The sequence below is a fragment of the Rattus norvegicus genome, chromosome 3 (assembly GCF_036323735.1).
Source record: "Rattus norvegicus strain BN/NHsdMcwi chromosome 3, GRCr8, whole genome shotgun sequence".
Classification (NCBI taxonomy): Eukaryota; Metazoa; Chordata; class Mammalia; order Rodentia; family Muridae; genus Rattus; species Rattus norvegicus.
In genome coordinates this window covers 85023212-85037391 of record NC_086021.1, presented here as the reverse complement: position 1 = coordinate 85037391, position 14180 = coordinate 85023212, and the positions used below count along the sequence as shown (strand labels likewise).

General features: G+C 38.2%; 1 protein-coding gene across 1 annotated transcript in view; it reads right to left on the bottom strand.

The window, feature by feature from the left end:
* Ppp1r1c (protein phosphatase 1, regulatory (inhibitor) subunit 1C) overlaps nt 1–13771 on the bottom strand; it is a 102989-nt gene extending 89218 nt beyond the window's left edge. Inside the window, exons 1-2 of the mRNA NM_001109200.2 lie at nt 13293–13771; nt 11542–11602 (exon numbers count right to left, since the gene is read on the bottom strand). Of these exons, the coding sequence (NP_001102670.1) occupies nt 11542–11602; nt 13293–13373 (142 nt within the window). The 5' untranslated portion in view covers nt 13374–13771. The remainder of the gene's footprint in view (nt 1–11541; nt 11603–13292) is intronic.
* Between the last annotated feature and the right edge of the window lie 409 nt (nt 13772–14180).

The following is a 14180-nucleotide window of genomic DNA, read 5'->3' as shown; positions in this document are numbered from 1 at the left end:
GGATATTCATTGCTACCTATGGGGTCAGAGTCCAGGGTCAGTCCATGTATAGTCTTTAGGTAGTGGCTTATTCCCTGGAAGCTCTGGTTGCTTGGAATTGTTGTACATATGGGGTCTCGAGCCCCTTCAAGCTCTTCCAGTTCTTTCCCTGATTCCTTCAACGGGGGTCCTATTCTCAGTTCAGTGGTTTGCTGCTGGCATTCGCCTCTGTATTTGCTATATTCTGGCTGTGTCTCTCAGGAGCGATCTACATCCGGCTCCTGTCGGTCTGCACTTCTTTGCTTCATCCATCTTGTCTAATTGGATGGCTGTATATGTGTGGGCCACATGTGGGGCAGGCTCTGAATGGGTGTTCCTTCTGTCTGAAATTCGTAGGCAAATGGTTGGAACTGGAAAATATCATCCTAAGTGAGGTAACCCAATCACAGAAAAACACACATGGTATGCACTCATTGATAAGTGGCTATTAGCCCAAATGCTTGAATTACCCTAGATGTCTAGAACAAATGAAACTCAAGATGGATGATCAAAATGTGAATGCTTCACTCCTTCTTTAAAAGGGGAATAAGAATACCCGTGGCAGGGAATAGAGAGACAAGATTATTTTTATTGCTGCTTCTTAAGTGTAATCTTGCTATTGTTAGGAGTTGTAATGTAAATATCTGTGTTTTTCAATGGTCTTAGGCAACTTCTCTGAAAGAGTCTTTCAACCCCCAGAGGGGTCATGATATAGGTTGAAAACCACTAACTTATAGACCTGCTGGTATGAGAACTGTGGTGCTTCCAAAGGCTAACAGTGCTGTCAGCTTTGGTGACACAGTCCTGCAATAGCAGTATTTGAGAATCTGAGACAGAAGACTTGCAAGTTTGAGGCTAGCCTGGGCTGACAGAAAGACCATGTGCCAATTACAGATGGATAGATAGATAGATAGATAGATAGATAGATAGACAGACAGACAGATAGATAGGTAATTCACCTTCATAAGGCCTAAGCTGTCTAATTATATGGTTATAATTCTTATGTTCACCAATCAGGAAAATGGGAACATGAAAACCACTTAAATAAGATACATAATCCTAAAATAGTAAAATATACACTGAATATAACATTTTAAATGCACTTTTTGCATTTTTCTCCATCTGTGTATATGCATTATTATGTGGGGTTTTGGTATATACAAATATATGAATATACCATATGTGTATGTGTGTGTATGTGTGTGTGCATGTGTGTATATATGGTGCATGTTTATTCAGTATAGTAGCCTGTACATGATGTACATAGGTCAAAAAGATGTTAGATGGCCTACCCTGCCATGCATGTTCTGATTTGTTCCCTTGAGACACAGACCCTTACTGACCTTGGTCTGGGGACAGAGTCCTGTTATCTCAGTACTTGGGAATCTGACCTTGGAGCCTGACTGTCAGCCAGCAGGTTCTAAAGATTCTTCTGTCTCCAAGGCTCACAATGCTGGCATCGCAGGAACAGCAAACCTGTACCTGGGTTTGTACAGAGATGCTGTGGACTCAGCTAAGAGTAAACATTTGGTAGCATGAGTAACGGAGTCTGCATCCCCAACACCCACCTAAATCCACAAATCTTGGATGGTAGGAGAGAGAGGCAGGCACATCCCTAGGGCTCAGTGGCTCATATAATAAATTGGTGAGTTTCAACTGTTGAGATCATGCCTCAAAAAATATGGTAGAAGATGACAGACAAAGCCACCTGTATCACCGAGGTTAAATATTTTAAAACTTGGTTTTATTCTAACTGACTTAATTTTCTCTTTTTATATAGTCAATTCATATATAATATCCCTTCCATATATAAGCAAGGCAATATATTTATATTTGAAGAATAAGATTCTGAAAGTTCATTCTCATATTGTTAAGAAATTGCTATCAGAGAGCACAGGAAATTAAAAAGTGCAGATGTCCTATTTTATCTCACATGGCACTTTCATTTAGTATTATTGCAATGCTAAGCCTGCATTGTTATATTAAAATCAGACTATCAATATTTTGCCATTTAATGATGCAGACTTTGGCAATTTTATTTTATAAATAGCATTGTTCAACCCTCATTTGCACCTGCGTCAACTTATTCTAAATAGTTTGAAGTCATACAGCTGCATAAATGATGTAGAGAAGACTTGTAGATATAGATGTAGCATTTCACAATGTGCTGGGATACCCTGACAGTTAGAGAATGTCTGAAGGGACAAAGTATAGACTGGGATTGAATGGTGAAGTCTTCCCAGTTTGAATGCATGGTTTGGGACAGGCTTTTCCTTTTACCTTTGGTTTTCCATGGTCACCTCCTGAGCCTTTGCAGAATACTTTTCCAAGAACTCAAGATAGAAGTATGCATAGAATACTTGTGTCTTGGAAGTAAAAGCAGCAACTTAATATGAGATGGCATTCACATTGACTTACGAAAGCATCTTCTAAGTCTCTCTAAAGTCTGTTTTTGTTTTAACTTCCTTTGTAGGTTTGTCTATTTTAAAAGACTTGAATGATCTTATGTTTTCAAAGTAAACTACAGCTCCAATATGAACATAAAATAAAATAAAACGTAAAGTAAATTCCTTCTTATTAGCTCCTGGTAATTTCTCCTGACAACTGTGTGTGGAGACTCTTGGTGGGACTCTTTAGATGTCATATGTAGGACTCTTTAGATGTCATATGTAGAACTCTTTAGATGTCATATGTAGGACTCTTTAGATGTCATATGTAGGACTCTTTAGATGTCATATGTAGGACTCTTTAGATGTCATATGTAGGACTCTTTAGATGTCATATGTAGGACTCTTTAGATGTCATATGTAGGACTCTTTAGATGTCATATGTAGGACTCTTTAGATGTCATGTGTAGAATCAGATGGAAAGATGGAAAGTCCCAAGCCTTAGATCTTGTTTCTGAGTAATGTTCCCCCCAAAAAAAGACATTTGAAAGTCATATTTCAATAAAGTATTCAGCTTGGTGAGATCCCGACCCCCCTCACCCTCAAACTCTGCTGTCACCACAGGGCCATTAATTCTATGGTTTGGTGACTCTGAGCATTAACTTGAAGCAACTTGAATGAGCTGCCTTAAACTTAAAATTTCACGTTCAATTTTAAGTATACCGGACAGCCAGTATTACCAGGCAAACACAAACGTGGACGTCTATTTATTTAACGAACTCACACAAGCATTCTTTCAAATGACCATCTGCAGTACTTAGTAAGATACAATGGGACTGAAGTGATTTGAAACTTCCTTACCAGAGGTTTTAGGAAGATAAGTGGCTTCCTAGAAGCAGAGGGACAGGGTATGGGGGGAGAGGGATAACATTTGAAATGTAAATACATAAAATATCCAAGAAAAATAAAAAAGAGAAAAATTCACGAAATTAATCTCCATTCTAGAGCATATCCATCTCCAGCCTCTACTCTTTATCCATTTACATCATCAAACAGTTACTCTCGGTCAAGCACCTTTTCTGGGCAGCCTTGCCTATTTACAAGTTTAAAATCTAATTCTAAGAAAGTCCTATGGAAGACACGCCTGTACTAAGGTGAGGTATATTGTATTTTCTTAATATCTTTGGCCATATACCTGCAGCTTCATTGTCCAAGTACAGAATACCGAATTGTGAATTTGTCTTATCTAAGTTTCCCTATGGTCATAGTGAGGAGCAAACCTCTATTTTAGCCCTTAGAAAGTAATGTGTTCTCTAAAATGTCAGAAAGGTTTACAAGACATTTGAGGATTTTAAAAGTGGATGTAAATGTACTAGGATATCAGCATTTAACATCTACTCAATGAGTAATTTAGAATGAATAGTAAAAGATTTGTTTCAACCTCACTTTTAAATACTTAAAACTAGAAGACCAACAGAAGTCAAACATATGCGTATCAGAACAATGGATGTAATAAAGAAATGTTTCTATTCCTTGGCCAGAATTAATTTTGTGATGGTTTTTGTAATTTAGGCTTATATTGTTGTAATTATTTTCTTTTCCATCGAAACACACTCCTCTCTATTATCTAGATTACATGTCCTTGTAGGATTTGGGCCAACTGAAACATTTACTGACTTAAAGTATATAGTTTAAGTAAGTAAACTATCCTAGAGTGGGTAGGAAGAAGGTGTTAGAATAACAATGTCAAGCTATGGGTCCATCAGACAGGGTTAGATTTTGAAATTTCAGTGAGTCCTGCCCTGCAGTTTAAATAGGAGAATTGGGAGAGACAGAGACTGATTCCTACAAATGAGTCAGTCTAGACAAACTCTTAAAAAGTTGGCTTCGAAGGATCACTTTGAGGAATCAAAGAATGAAACCCATGCCAGAATATAGGCTGGGGATGATGTATGACAGGAAGACAGAACAAATGGATTGGGGTTAAAAATGATCCAGAAGAGCATTTCAGAGATGTCTCTAAATAACTTTTTAAATAATGAATACTTGAGGTTCGTTTGCCATACCATTAAAATAAAATTTCATTGCTGGTCAGACATGTCTGTCAAACATATGTTTATTGAGTCTAATCATTCTAAGATGTTATAGACAACAGTAGGAAACTTATTTAATAAAAACAATACCGTTCTTAAGAACTCAAGTTTTAGTCTGTGAAAATGGTATTCGCCAACAAGGACATACAAGGGTGAATCAATGCTGCATCCTAGAGCATATAACAGTTCTACAGCTGTGCACACTTCTGGTTGACTTTAAGGTGTTAGACCTTTCCCCCCACAAGTGATGGTATCTCTTGGGGACTATATATGCCTGCCTAACAGGATTCAAAACGGTGGACTTATTCCTTAATGCAATGTATGAGAATGCTAAGCTTTTCCAGCAGCAGCCAGTGAAGGAAATCTTCGGGATGTACTTGATAGTGGTTATTCTGCAGGGCATTCTCTGATACTTCACTATTCTCTTTATAAAAGAAACAAACCAAGCTCAAGGGGAAGAAGCACGCACCCAGTGTCTCACCAGCTGCTGGCAAAGCTGGAATTCAAACCAGGTCCACTCAAAAGCCAAGCATTTCTACGATGCATAGTGCCCTGTAGAGCTGTTTTCATCTGCTTTAAGCTTCAAGAAGAAAACAGACACCAAAAGGAAATACTAGTCTAGTCAATGTGACCATTCTATCGTATTTCACCAACTACCTTTTAAATATGGAAAAGGTGAGTTTGTGCGCTATTATGCGAAAATTAATTAAAACCATCATCCTGACAAAATGAAAAAATTTATTATTTGCCCTTCTGTTTTATTTTTTAATTTGAATATAATATTCTCTATTTGAATGCTTACCATGTAACACATATTGCTATTACTAAGAGTTAAAATTTGCCTTTGACTCAACCATTCCACTTGATTGTACAATGTGGTTGTACAGGCTGAATAATTATAAAAAAAATAAGTCAATCAATTCCATAGTGGATGCTCGTTAAAAGCAGCTCACATTATTAGTCTTTAAATCTTTCCACATGGCTTGACATCCCGTAGTGAATAAAAATAAATTCTGAAGAAAAAAAAATCCACAGACTTCCAGACATTCCTTAGAAATTAATATGGGATAACGGTTGAGTGGACTTCAAATATTGGATTTGAGTTTTTCACTGTCTTGAGTAGAAATAAGGCAAATAATTTCTGAGCAATCAAAGGAGAGATCAGAATAAAAATCACGTTGCTGAAGAAGATAAGAAAATTTAGACAGAAAGCACTCCTGTATACTATGGACCAGCATAACTTTTATTTGGCCACAGTTGATTTGAGGTCATTGGAGGTCACTGTCATCCCCATGTCTCATACGGTATCTTACTCAGATCATAAAGGTCCTAGAAAAATTGTCAGAATCTCTGAAGCTTCCACTCATGGTGTGGTCTTTTGACCACACTATCAATCATTTTGAAAAACAGCAAGATTGTCATTAAAATGTTCATACATGTGACGCTCTTAACAAAGCAAATACATCTCCACTTTCACTTGACGCTACAAAGCTTCCCACTACTTCTGAACAAGGGGACTTCTGAGAAATCATTCAAAATTCCTAGGGCTTCTTTGTGTTTGAATGACAATGCATGTTCTAGCTAGGATTCTAATATGGGGCTTTGGACATTCTCATTAGGTGACTGAGTCTCAATATTATAAAATGTGTGTCTTGTTTACAAGTCACCCTCTATGGTATACAGAATGCCACCGGCTTTCTTTTCAGTTTGCAGAGTCACATATTCCCAAGTGTTAGGAAGCCCAGTTCTCTCAGGCTCCTGGACTTACTCTCAAAATTGTAAGGAGTTGGCATGATCGTGACCACCGTAGCTCATAAGTTTCAGGTTAAGTAATTTTAGGACTCCCAGGTATATCATAATACCCTCTCAATTTAATTCCTATTTCTAAGATAATTTAGGGGTAAAATAGTCAAGAGGAAGCCAACTTTCTCCAAAATTGGCTTGGAAGTAAATTCAATAAATACCCTTCCAAATCATTTTACACTGTATTTCCAGTTACAATTTTAGATGCATAATAAGCCTTTAAAGTCTTGGGTACTTACCTAAATCTTCACTTGGCTTCAGAACCTCTTATAGTTCAATCATGTTTAATAGGCCTCAGGCCCATTAAATATAATTGTAACCATGCAGCCTCTGCTTAACAGTAAATGGGAAAGGAAGTATGCCACAAACTTGAATATTCCCAAAGCCTGGTCTAGGCTGGCTTCTTACTGGAAGGCTGTGTGCTGCTCTGGGATCACAATGCAGAGAGATTGGGGAGTAGTTGGAAAGGATTCCCTAGAACGCTTAGTGGTTCTGGAAATGGATAGTTGGTGTAAGAAAGTAACAATAAGGAATTGTTTTATAATAGGCGAAAAACAACTTTTATTGACGAGAATAAGTGAAGATTTATTGTCAGAGAACTTCTTTTGCAATTTGGCAGAAGAAACTATTTCTTTAACCTCTAAAATTAATTAGATTTGAAGCTGAAAACCAGGCGTAATTATTATATTTTTTCCTGAGCTGCCTTCTCAGGAGGCGGAGGTGATTTATGTCCTTCTATAACAATGTAAGATTAAACTAGCAATAGTTTCGAAATGTTTTCTTTTCCTAACTCTGGAGTTCTAATTCTGTGTTTGGTGCCATGAGAAGACACTCATTTTTTCCCATGGCTTTAAAGTGACTGCCTCGCCTTCTTTTGGGTCCCTGGTAGGGTAAGACCTCAGAGTGGACTTGTCATCGGGTAGCTGGACATTACCCAAATAACCCTACTTACCTCCAGGAAGTTTTTATTTCTAAAAGTTTCCATCATATCTCAGCAGCACCAAAGATTTGAGTGTGCTGAGGCTTTTAGGGACATTTAACATTGAAAATATCAGAATGGCTAAGATCAAAACTCAGGTGACAGCAGATGCTGGCGAGGATGTGGAGAAAGAGGAACACTCCTCCATTGTTGGTGGGATTGCAGACTGGTACAACCATTCTGGAAATCAGTCTGGAGGTTCCTCAGAAAATTGGACATTGAACTGCCTGAGGACCCAGTTATACCTCTCTTGGGCATATACCCAAAAGATGCCCCAACATATAAAAAAGACACGTGCTCCACTATGTTCATAGCAGCCTTATTTATAATAGCCAGAAGCTGGAAAGAACCCAGATGCCCTTCAACAGAGGAATGGATGCAGAAAATGTGGTACATCTACACAGTGGAGTAATACTCAGCTATCAAAAACAATGACTTTATGAAATTCATAGGCAAAGGGTATGAGCTGGAAAATATCATCCTGAGTGAGGTAACCCATTCACAGAAAAACACACTCTCTATGCATTCATTAATAAGTGGATATTAGCCCCAAAGCTCCCATTGCTAAATATGTAGTCTTATAGACAATGTTCAAGAAAAACCACATGTGAGATAAAATAAATTACAAAAGGCAGTTTTGCCTTTATTGCTCTATTAAGATGATTTATGTGTAAATTCAGATAACGCTGTAAGGATCAGACCGGTTGACTACAGATTACAGAAGAGCAAATGCTAACTGCATTTCCTATAAGAATGGATAACACCACTGTAAGATAGAATTTCATAGAATCTCATAAGCCCAGTTAGAAGCGGAACTGAAGTACAGAAAGAGAAGCAGCTTCTTCCAAAGTTGATCAAGTTACTGGTCTGAGAAGACAGAGGGGAAAGGGGACATTTGTCTTTGATGGCAGCTGAGTCCCAGATCTTATGCTCCTGGTATTTTGTTACTATCATCTGACTGCTCAAAGTTATTTTGGAAACCAAATACTTAAATCCTTTCCTGGCTACAGGGAAGCATAGTATTTGCTATTGGCCTTTAGTATTCCTGCAGTGTTGAGTGAAGATGACTTGCTGACCTGTCAGAGGGTAAGATAGACTTACTAGTTGTTTACCTGTTTCATAGGGCATCTCCTGGGGGAATTCTAGCTTATTTGCTAGGAAAAAACTGAGGGCATAGTTTATTGCCATGGGAACGGACCAATCAGGGGTCTATCTTCCCTGTGTTTGCATCACAGTCAAACTAGCAAAAATGAAACAACTGTACTAACAGGTTAACCTATCATCCTGTTCTACTGCTCCATTCTGTAGTACAGCAGTATGAGAAATGCATATTTATACTGAAATCCATAATGTACCATCTGTGCTAATACCTAACCTGGTAAGTCATAATAGCAACAGAGAACTGCACTTTTTATATAGTCATGGTTGCAGTCCACTCATATCCCATCGAAAAGAGTTTTGTTCTAGTCTCCCAGACAACTTTTCCCACTCTAAACACTGTAGCTCAGGTTGGCCAGGTATGTCTTATCTAATTCAGAACAGATAGAACTTGGGGCAAACGCATCTCAGCCTCCTAAGTGCTAGGATTATAGACATGTGCCACCACATCCACATAGAGCAATTCATTAATCAACTCTCAATAATGAAACAAATTTAGCTTTCTTTGCCTTATTTATTGACCATAAAGAAACACTTGCAGGGATTTGGGTCTTGAACAGTCTTAGTGACATATAATTCTAAGAATCCCCAATCATTTTTAGGGCTGTTTCAGTGAATTAAAGAGAATTGTTTAGAGTTTTCTCCCCAGGATTTAAAGCTGCACCATTCCCTGTCTGTTCAAGCCTGCTGCTTTTGAGGGCAGAAGAGGCTGCTGCTTTGCAAAGGTAGGAGCTCTTAGGGAGTGCTTTTCTGGTGGCCTCATGTTTGTAACTAGGAATTGTTGCATAAGACAGAAATTGTCAGGGCAGAAGTGAACACAAAGCTGCCCTTGGGCTTGTTGTATGAGTCTTACATAGTGCCTGCAGAGGCTGAGTTCTAGACGATATCAATTAACGATGACCCTCAATACCTGTTTTGCAGTTTTAAGGTATGTTTAGGTTAAATCATTGGGTCATTAAAATAGCCTGTGAAGTAGAAAGGAATGGGCATTATTGCATCTGTCTGATACAGGATAAAGCTCGAAGATGTCCCTTGCCCAGGATTATAGGACTAGTAACCAGTGGCCAAGTTTATATTGAGTTTATAGTCCTTTCATTATTTGTTTGGCTGAGAAAATCTGACATCAAGCTTTTTACTTGATACTGAGTTACATCATTTTTACTAGGAAAAGTCTTAGTTCTAGGGCTTTGCTGAGGAATGTAGCTCTCATTCTAAACACAGTTGACATGTACACTGATGCCAGTGCTATACATGGCCATCTTTCAATAAAGAAGGAAGAGATACAGGTAGATAATATCTCCAAGATGACTCAGCTATGTGTAAGATGCTGCTCACAGCTAATTTCACTCCAGGGGCCCAACCACAGAGATGGGGAAAGGTTGACAAAAGAAATAGGGAGTTAGTGGTTGGAAAGTCTCCTAAGAGTAAGCTTCCTAGGTCAACATTAAATATCAACAGGATATCAAATATAGTTCCTCATTGACTATAGTAAGTACCTCAAAGAAATTTCCCTAAATGCTGGGTTTGCCTGCTTGTAAGAACTTAGCATCTATTTTGTGCATTGAATAGCCAATGTTCAAGGTTACTGTCAGGCTAGAAGGAAAACAGGGGCTCTAGGGTCAGAACTGCCTGAGTTTTTAATCTTTGGAATAATGTCACAAAGGCCACTTCATCTCTCTCACACTTTCCTTTTGTGCAAAATGGCCCGTACTTAGCATTCAAGACATATCAATTACTGTGTGCAGTTTCAAATGAGAGCTACAAAGGCAGTGTATGTGGCGATGATTTTAAGATACTGTGCACTTTAAAGGTTAAGGATCGAATTGGAATGCTTTGTTCTCAGCAGAGATAACTTATTTGTCTCCAGTGAGCTTCCAATTTTTCTGTATATAGGCACAATAATAAATATTCTATGAGAATTTTTCTTTCATTTGTGTATTTCTCTAATTAAGAAGATCACAGAAAGGCCAAGACTATTTTTTCCAGACATTCCTAGAAGAGCCCATTCACAATTTATAAATAGATATATAATCTTTCCATTATTCAATGTTTTCTTATCCTTTTTTGTTTACAGACTCACGTATGCTTGCACGCATGCATGTGAACATGCACACACACACACACACACCACACACACACACACACACACACACACACACACACACACACACACACAAACAGCAACAATCACAAAAACCTTGAGATTTGTTGGGTTACGAAATTAATGACCTCTTCTGGTCTGCTTATATTTTCAGGGCTGCCATTAAATGTAAGACGAAAATCACTCCACTCAGTAAGTAAACAATGTTTGTCTATTACAGACCATAGTTCTTTATTGTGACTAATAATGCAGTTTTACTTTTTACGGGAAATGGAAACTAAAACCTCGACAAATGGATGCAACTGTTCGGAATGGCTCACAAATGGGCAGCACTGAAAATTGATCTGGTTCCTTTTCAATTGCATTATTCAGAGATGACATCAGCAGCAAGGCTGTAGCCAATGTCGCCCTTCCCATACCATAAATAAAATCACATTCTGCAAAAAATATAATCATCTCCAGGCCTGCAACTTGAACCTCGAAACCTAATTAGGCAACTTTTCACCAACTTTCTCAATAAGGCCTGAACCAGATTCCCTATAAGCACACAGAAACCAATGCCAATAAAGCACGGCACACCACGTGATTAGCAGTGTGTCATTCTAGAACAACGATTTTAATCTGTGGGTCTTGACCCCTTTGATTAGAAAACAAGATCACAGGAGTTGTCTAAGACCATCATAAAACACAGATGTTTACATTATGATTCATTACAGAAGCAAAATTACAGTTATGAAAATAATTTTAAGGTTGAGGATCACCATGGCATGAGAGCTATATTAAAATGTGGCAGCATTAGAAAGGTTGAGAACCACTTGTCTAGAGGAAAAAGTAGGCTGTTGGTGCAGACAATTCTTATACTATTTATTCATGATTTTGTTTATTATCCCTTTTAGGTAACTGAAACCCTAAGCTGGAACTTGTCATCAATGCCGTGCTCTTTGGACCTCTTAGACAGCCCCGCTCCATTTTGTCAATAGGAAAGACATCATGCCTCTTTACCTGGGGGGTTATGCTCATTGAGAATCACAAGGGATGCTGGTGTAGGTCTTCTTTTCCTGATCTGTGAACAGCAAAGGCCCAGCTAATGTCAGTGTGAGAATTAGACACTGTCCCTTATTGTCTCCGCAGCTCACACAGTTGCCCACCCTCTTCTTTGACTAATATACACAAGCAAATGTCTAAAAGGATCACAATATATACTGACTACATATTTATAACACAGGAAGCCATCAGAACTGCTAGACATTACTAACATTTTCTTTGAGCACAAAGCCATACTTCTGAAGGAAAAAAAAATAATAGTTGTATATAATCTAAAAATGCAAGTGAAATTAATATACTAGAAAATATGAAGATGGATAACTTCCTTAAATGGCTGTGGTAACACCTTATGACATATCAAGGTCCCTTGCTCTTAGTAAATGAGGCAAAATTGGAAGCCTCAAATTTCTACTGTGTGTTATAATTTAATTGTCAGCTTCTGGATTTCAATTAGTATGGTTAACATTTTACTTTCTAATTTAATATTTAAACCAAATTGGCAGGTCAACAAAAATTACAGATGTTATAAGAATGTGTATTTTAATTCCTTCAGGCAGTGGATTACAAAAAATAAAAGGGAGAGAACACGAAAGAAAAAGGATATGTTGAAAGATGTCAATGTAATAGGAGAGGAGAGGGGTAGATATGAATATATACATATACATAAACATATATATATTGTGTATGTGAAATCGTAAATAAATACATTGAAGTTACTCAAAAGTGTCGAAGAAAAAAACATACACTCCCTTTTGATAGGAGTTACAGAGAAATACTATGATTAGACACGTCTTGCTTCTGATAGCCTAAATTTATTCATTCAATTAAATTCTCAGTGTATTTGTCAATACAATAAAGAATAAAATGTATGAATGACGTTCACTATGGAAACAATGTTTGGTTCAGTGAATAGACACTGTCAAGGTTATACTTATCTGGGTGGACCTACTGTGAAAACATCCTGTAAAGTAAGACTCACAGAGTCCGTACTTTAAAACCTTGTGTAAACTGTTTGGAAGAGAATTCAGGGATCTTCTGGGTTTTAAGCAATTAATGTATTAGATTAGATTTCTCATAATTTCTTGCTTATTCCTAAGGTACGCCACATTTGATTTTGTGCCACAGAACCCTTTTAAGTGGGTTCACTGCACCAGAGTCTAAGGAAATATGAACAATTAGAAAGCAATATTAGACGCAAAAAAGGAATCCAGGAAAATGTAAAATAGCACTTTTTATTTCCATTATTTATGTAATGGGCAAAGGACATGAACAATATGTTTTGGGAAACACAAAAAAACTACATTAAAAATAGACACCTATAATACTGAATTAGTCTGGGATTTAGTACTTTAATTTTTACATTTCTTTTTTGTTTTATAAATAACAAAATGAAAGATTGCTAATTTTTGGTAAAGTTTACAAAGCTTCTCTAAATGTTGAAACTGTTACCTTAGAAAGCAGAAGCCAGCACCAGACCAGAATGTCTAATATATTGGTCTGTCTAATTTTCTATAAAATTAAGTGCTGCTAAAAATTTTAGCCAATTGTTTTCCAGTGCACCCCAAACATGAGTGCAAAAGCAAACTCCTTTCTCATCGTAAAAGTCACAATTTAGGCAAATGCGGAAAGCAGAGGACCTGTCACCTAGTAAGAATGTATGCTTCTTACTGCCCGGTACCCAGGAATCCTTCCCCACCCTCTCCCCTTACCTGCTCTGCTGCCTCTGGAGCGATCTGGCTCTGGAATAAAGGCACAGCAAATTGTATCTTTTTGGGGCTGTTGGGCTCCATGCTAATGATGAGTCTAAGACAGAGTGGTGAAGCACTCAAAAAGACAGAGCTCGATTGCTGTCCGAAGCGTCTCCGGAGACACCCTTCACCAAGCCCCACACGGCGCTTTGTAATAAATCTCTGTAATTCCAGCGTGACCAAGAGAAGATGTCGAGGTCTGAGCAACTCTGTTCTTCAAAATCCTGTGATGCCTGGCTTTCCTGATCCACCACCAACCCTTTGGCTCCTCTCAACACAACACGGAAAGGAAGAATAAGCTAATTGTGTCTCTGCTCACTAATACACATGCCAAGCTTTCACTCAGGGGCTAATTGAGATTGCAATGCTAGCCCTGAAGGACCTGCTGCCCTGGGATTTAAAAGAAAGGCTCTATCCACTGTACATTACTAGCCGGCTGCTCAAAAGTGCAGTGTAAGCTCCCTCTGAGCATTACAGGGGTGGGTCATCCATTATTGATGAACACAAAGCAGGAAGTTTTTAGCGTGGGCTGGCTATAAAATCATGTCATTTCTTTGTAGCAACTTACAAGTCAGAAACCTTTGCTGTTAGACTCTCAACCACGACATCGATGAACCGCTGGTGACAGAAGCCACAACTAGTAACATCGGTTGTATTTGTGCTTCAAGATATGGATAGGTTAGTTCTGACCCAGGGCTGAGGAGATCTTAGTTCAAGTTCCATTGTTAAGAAGCTCTGTGGCCTCGAGCAAATCATAGCATATGTCTGGGTCCCCGCACTTTCAACGGAGAAATGGGGGAGTAAGGTTAGATGACCTTTAAGCTCCCATTCTGTTCTAATGTTCTAATT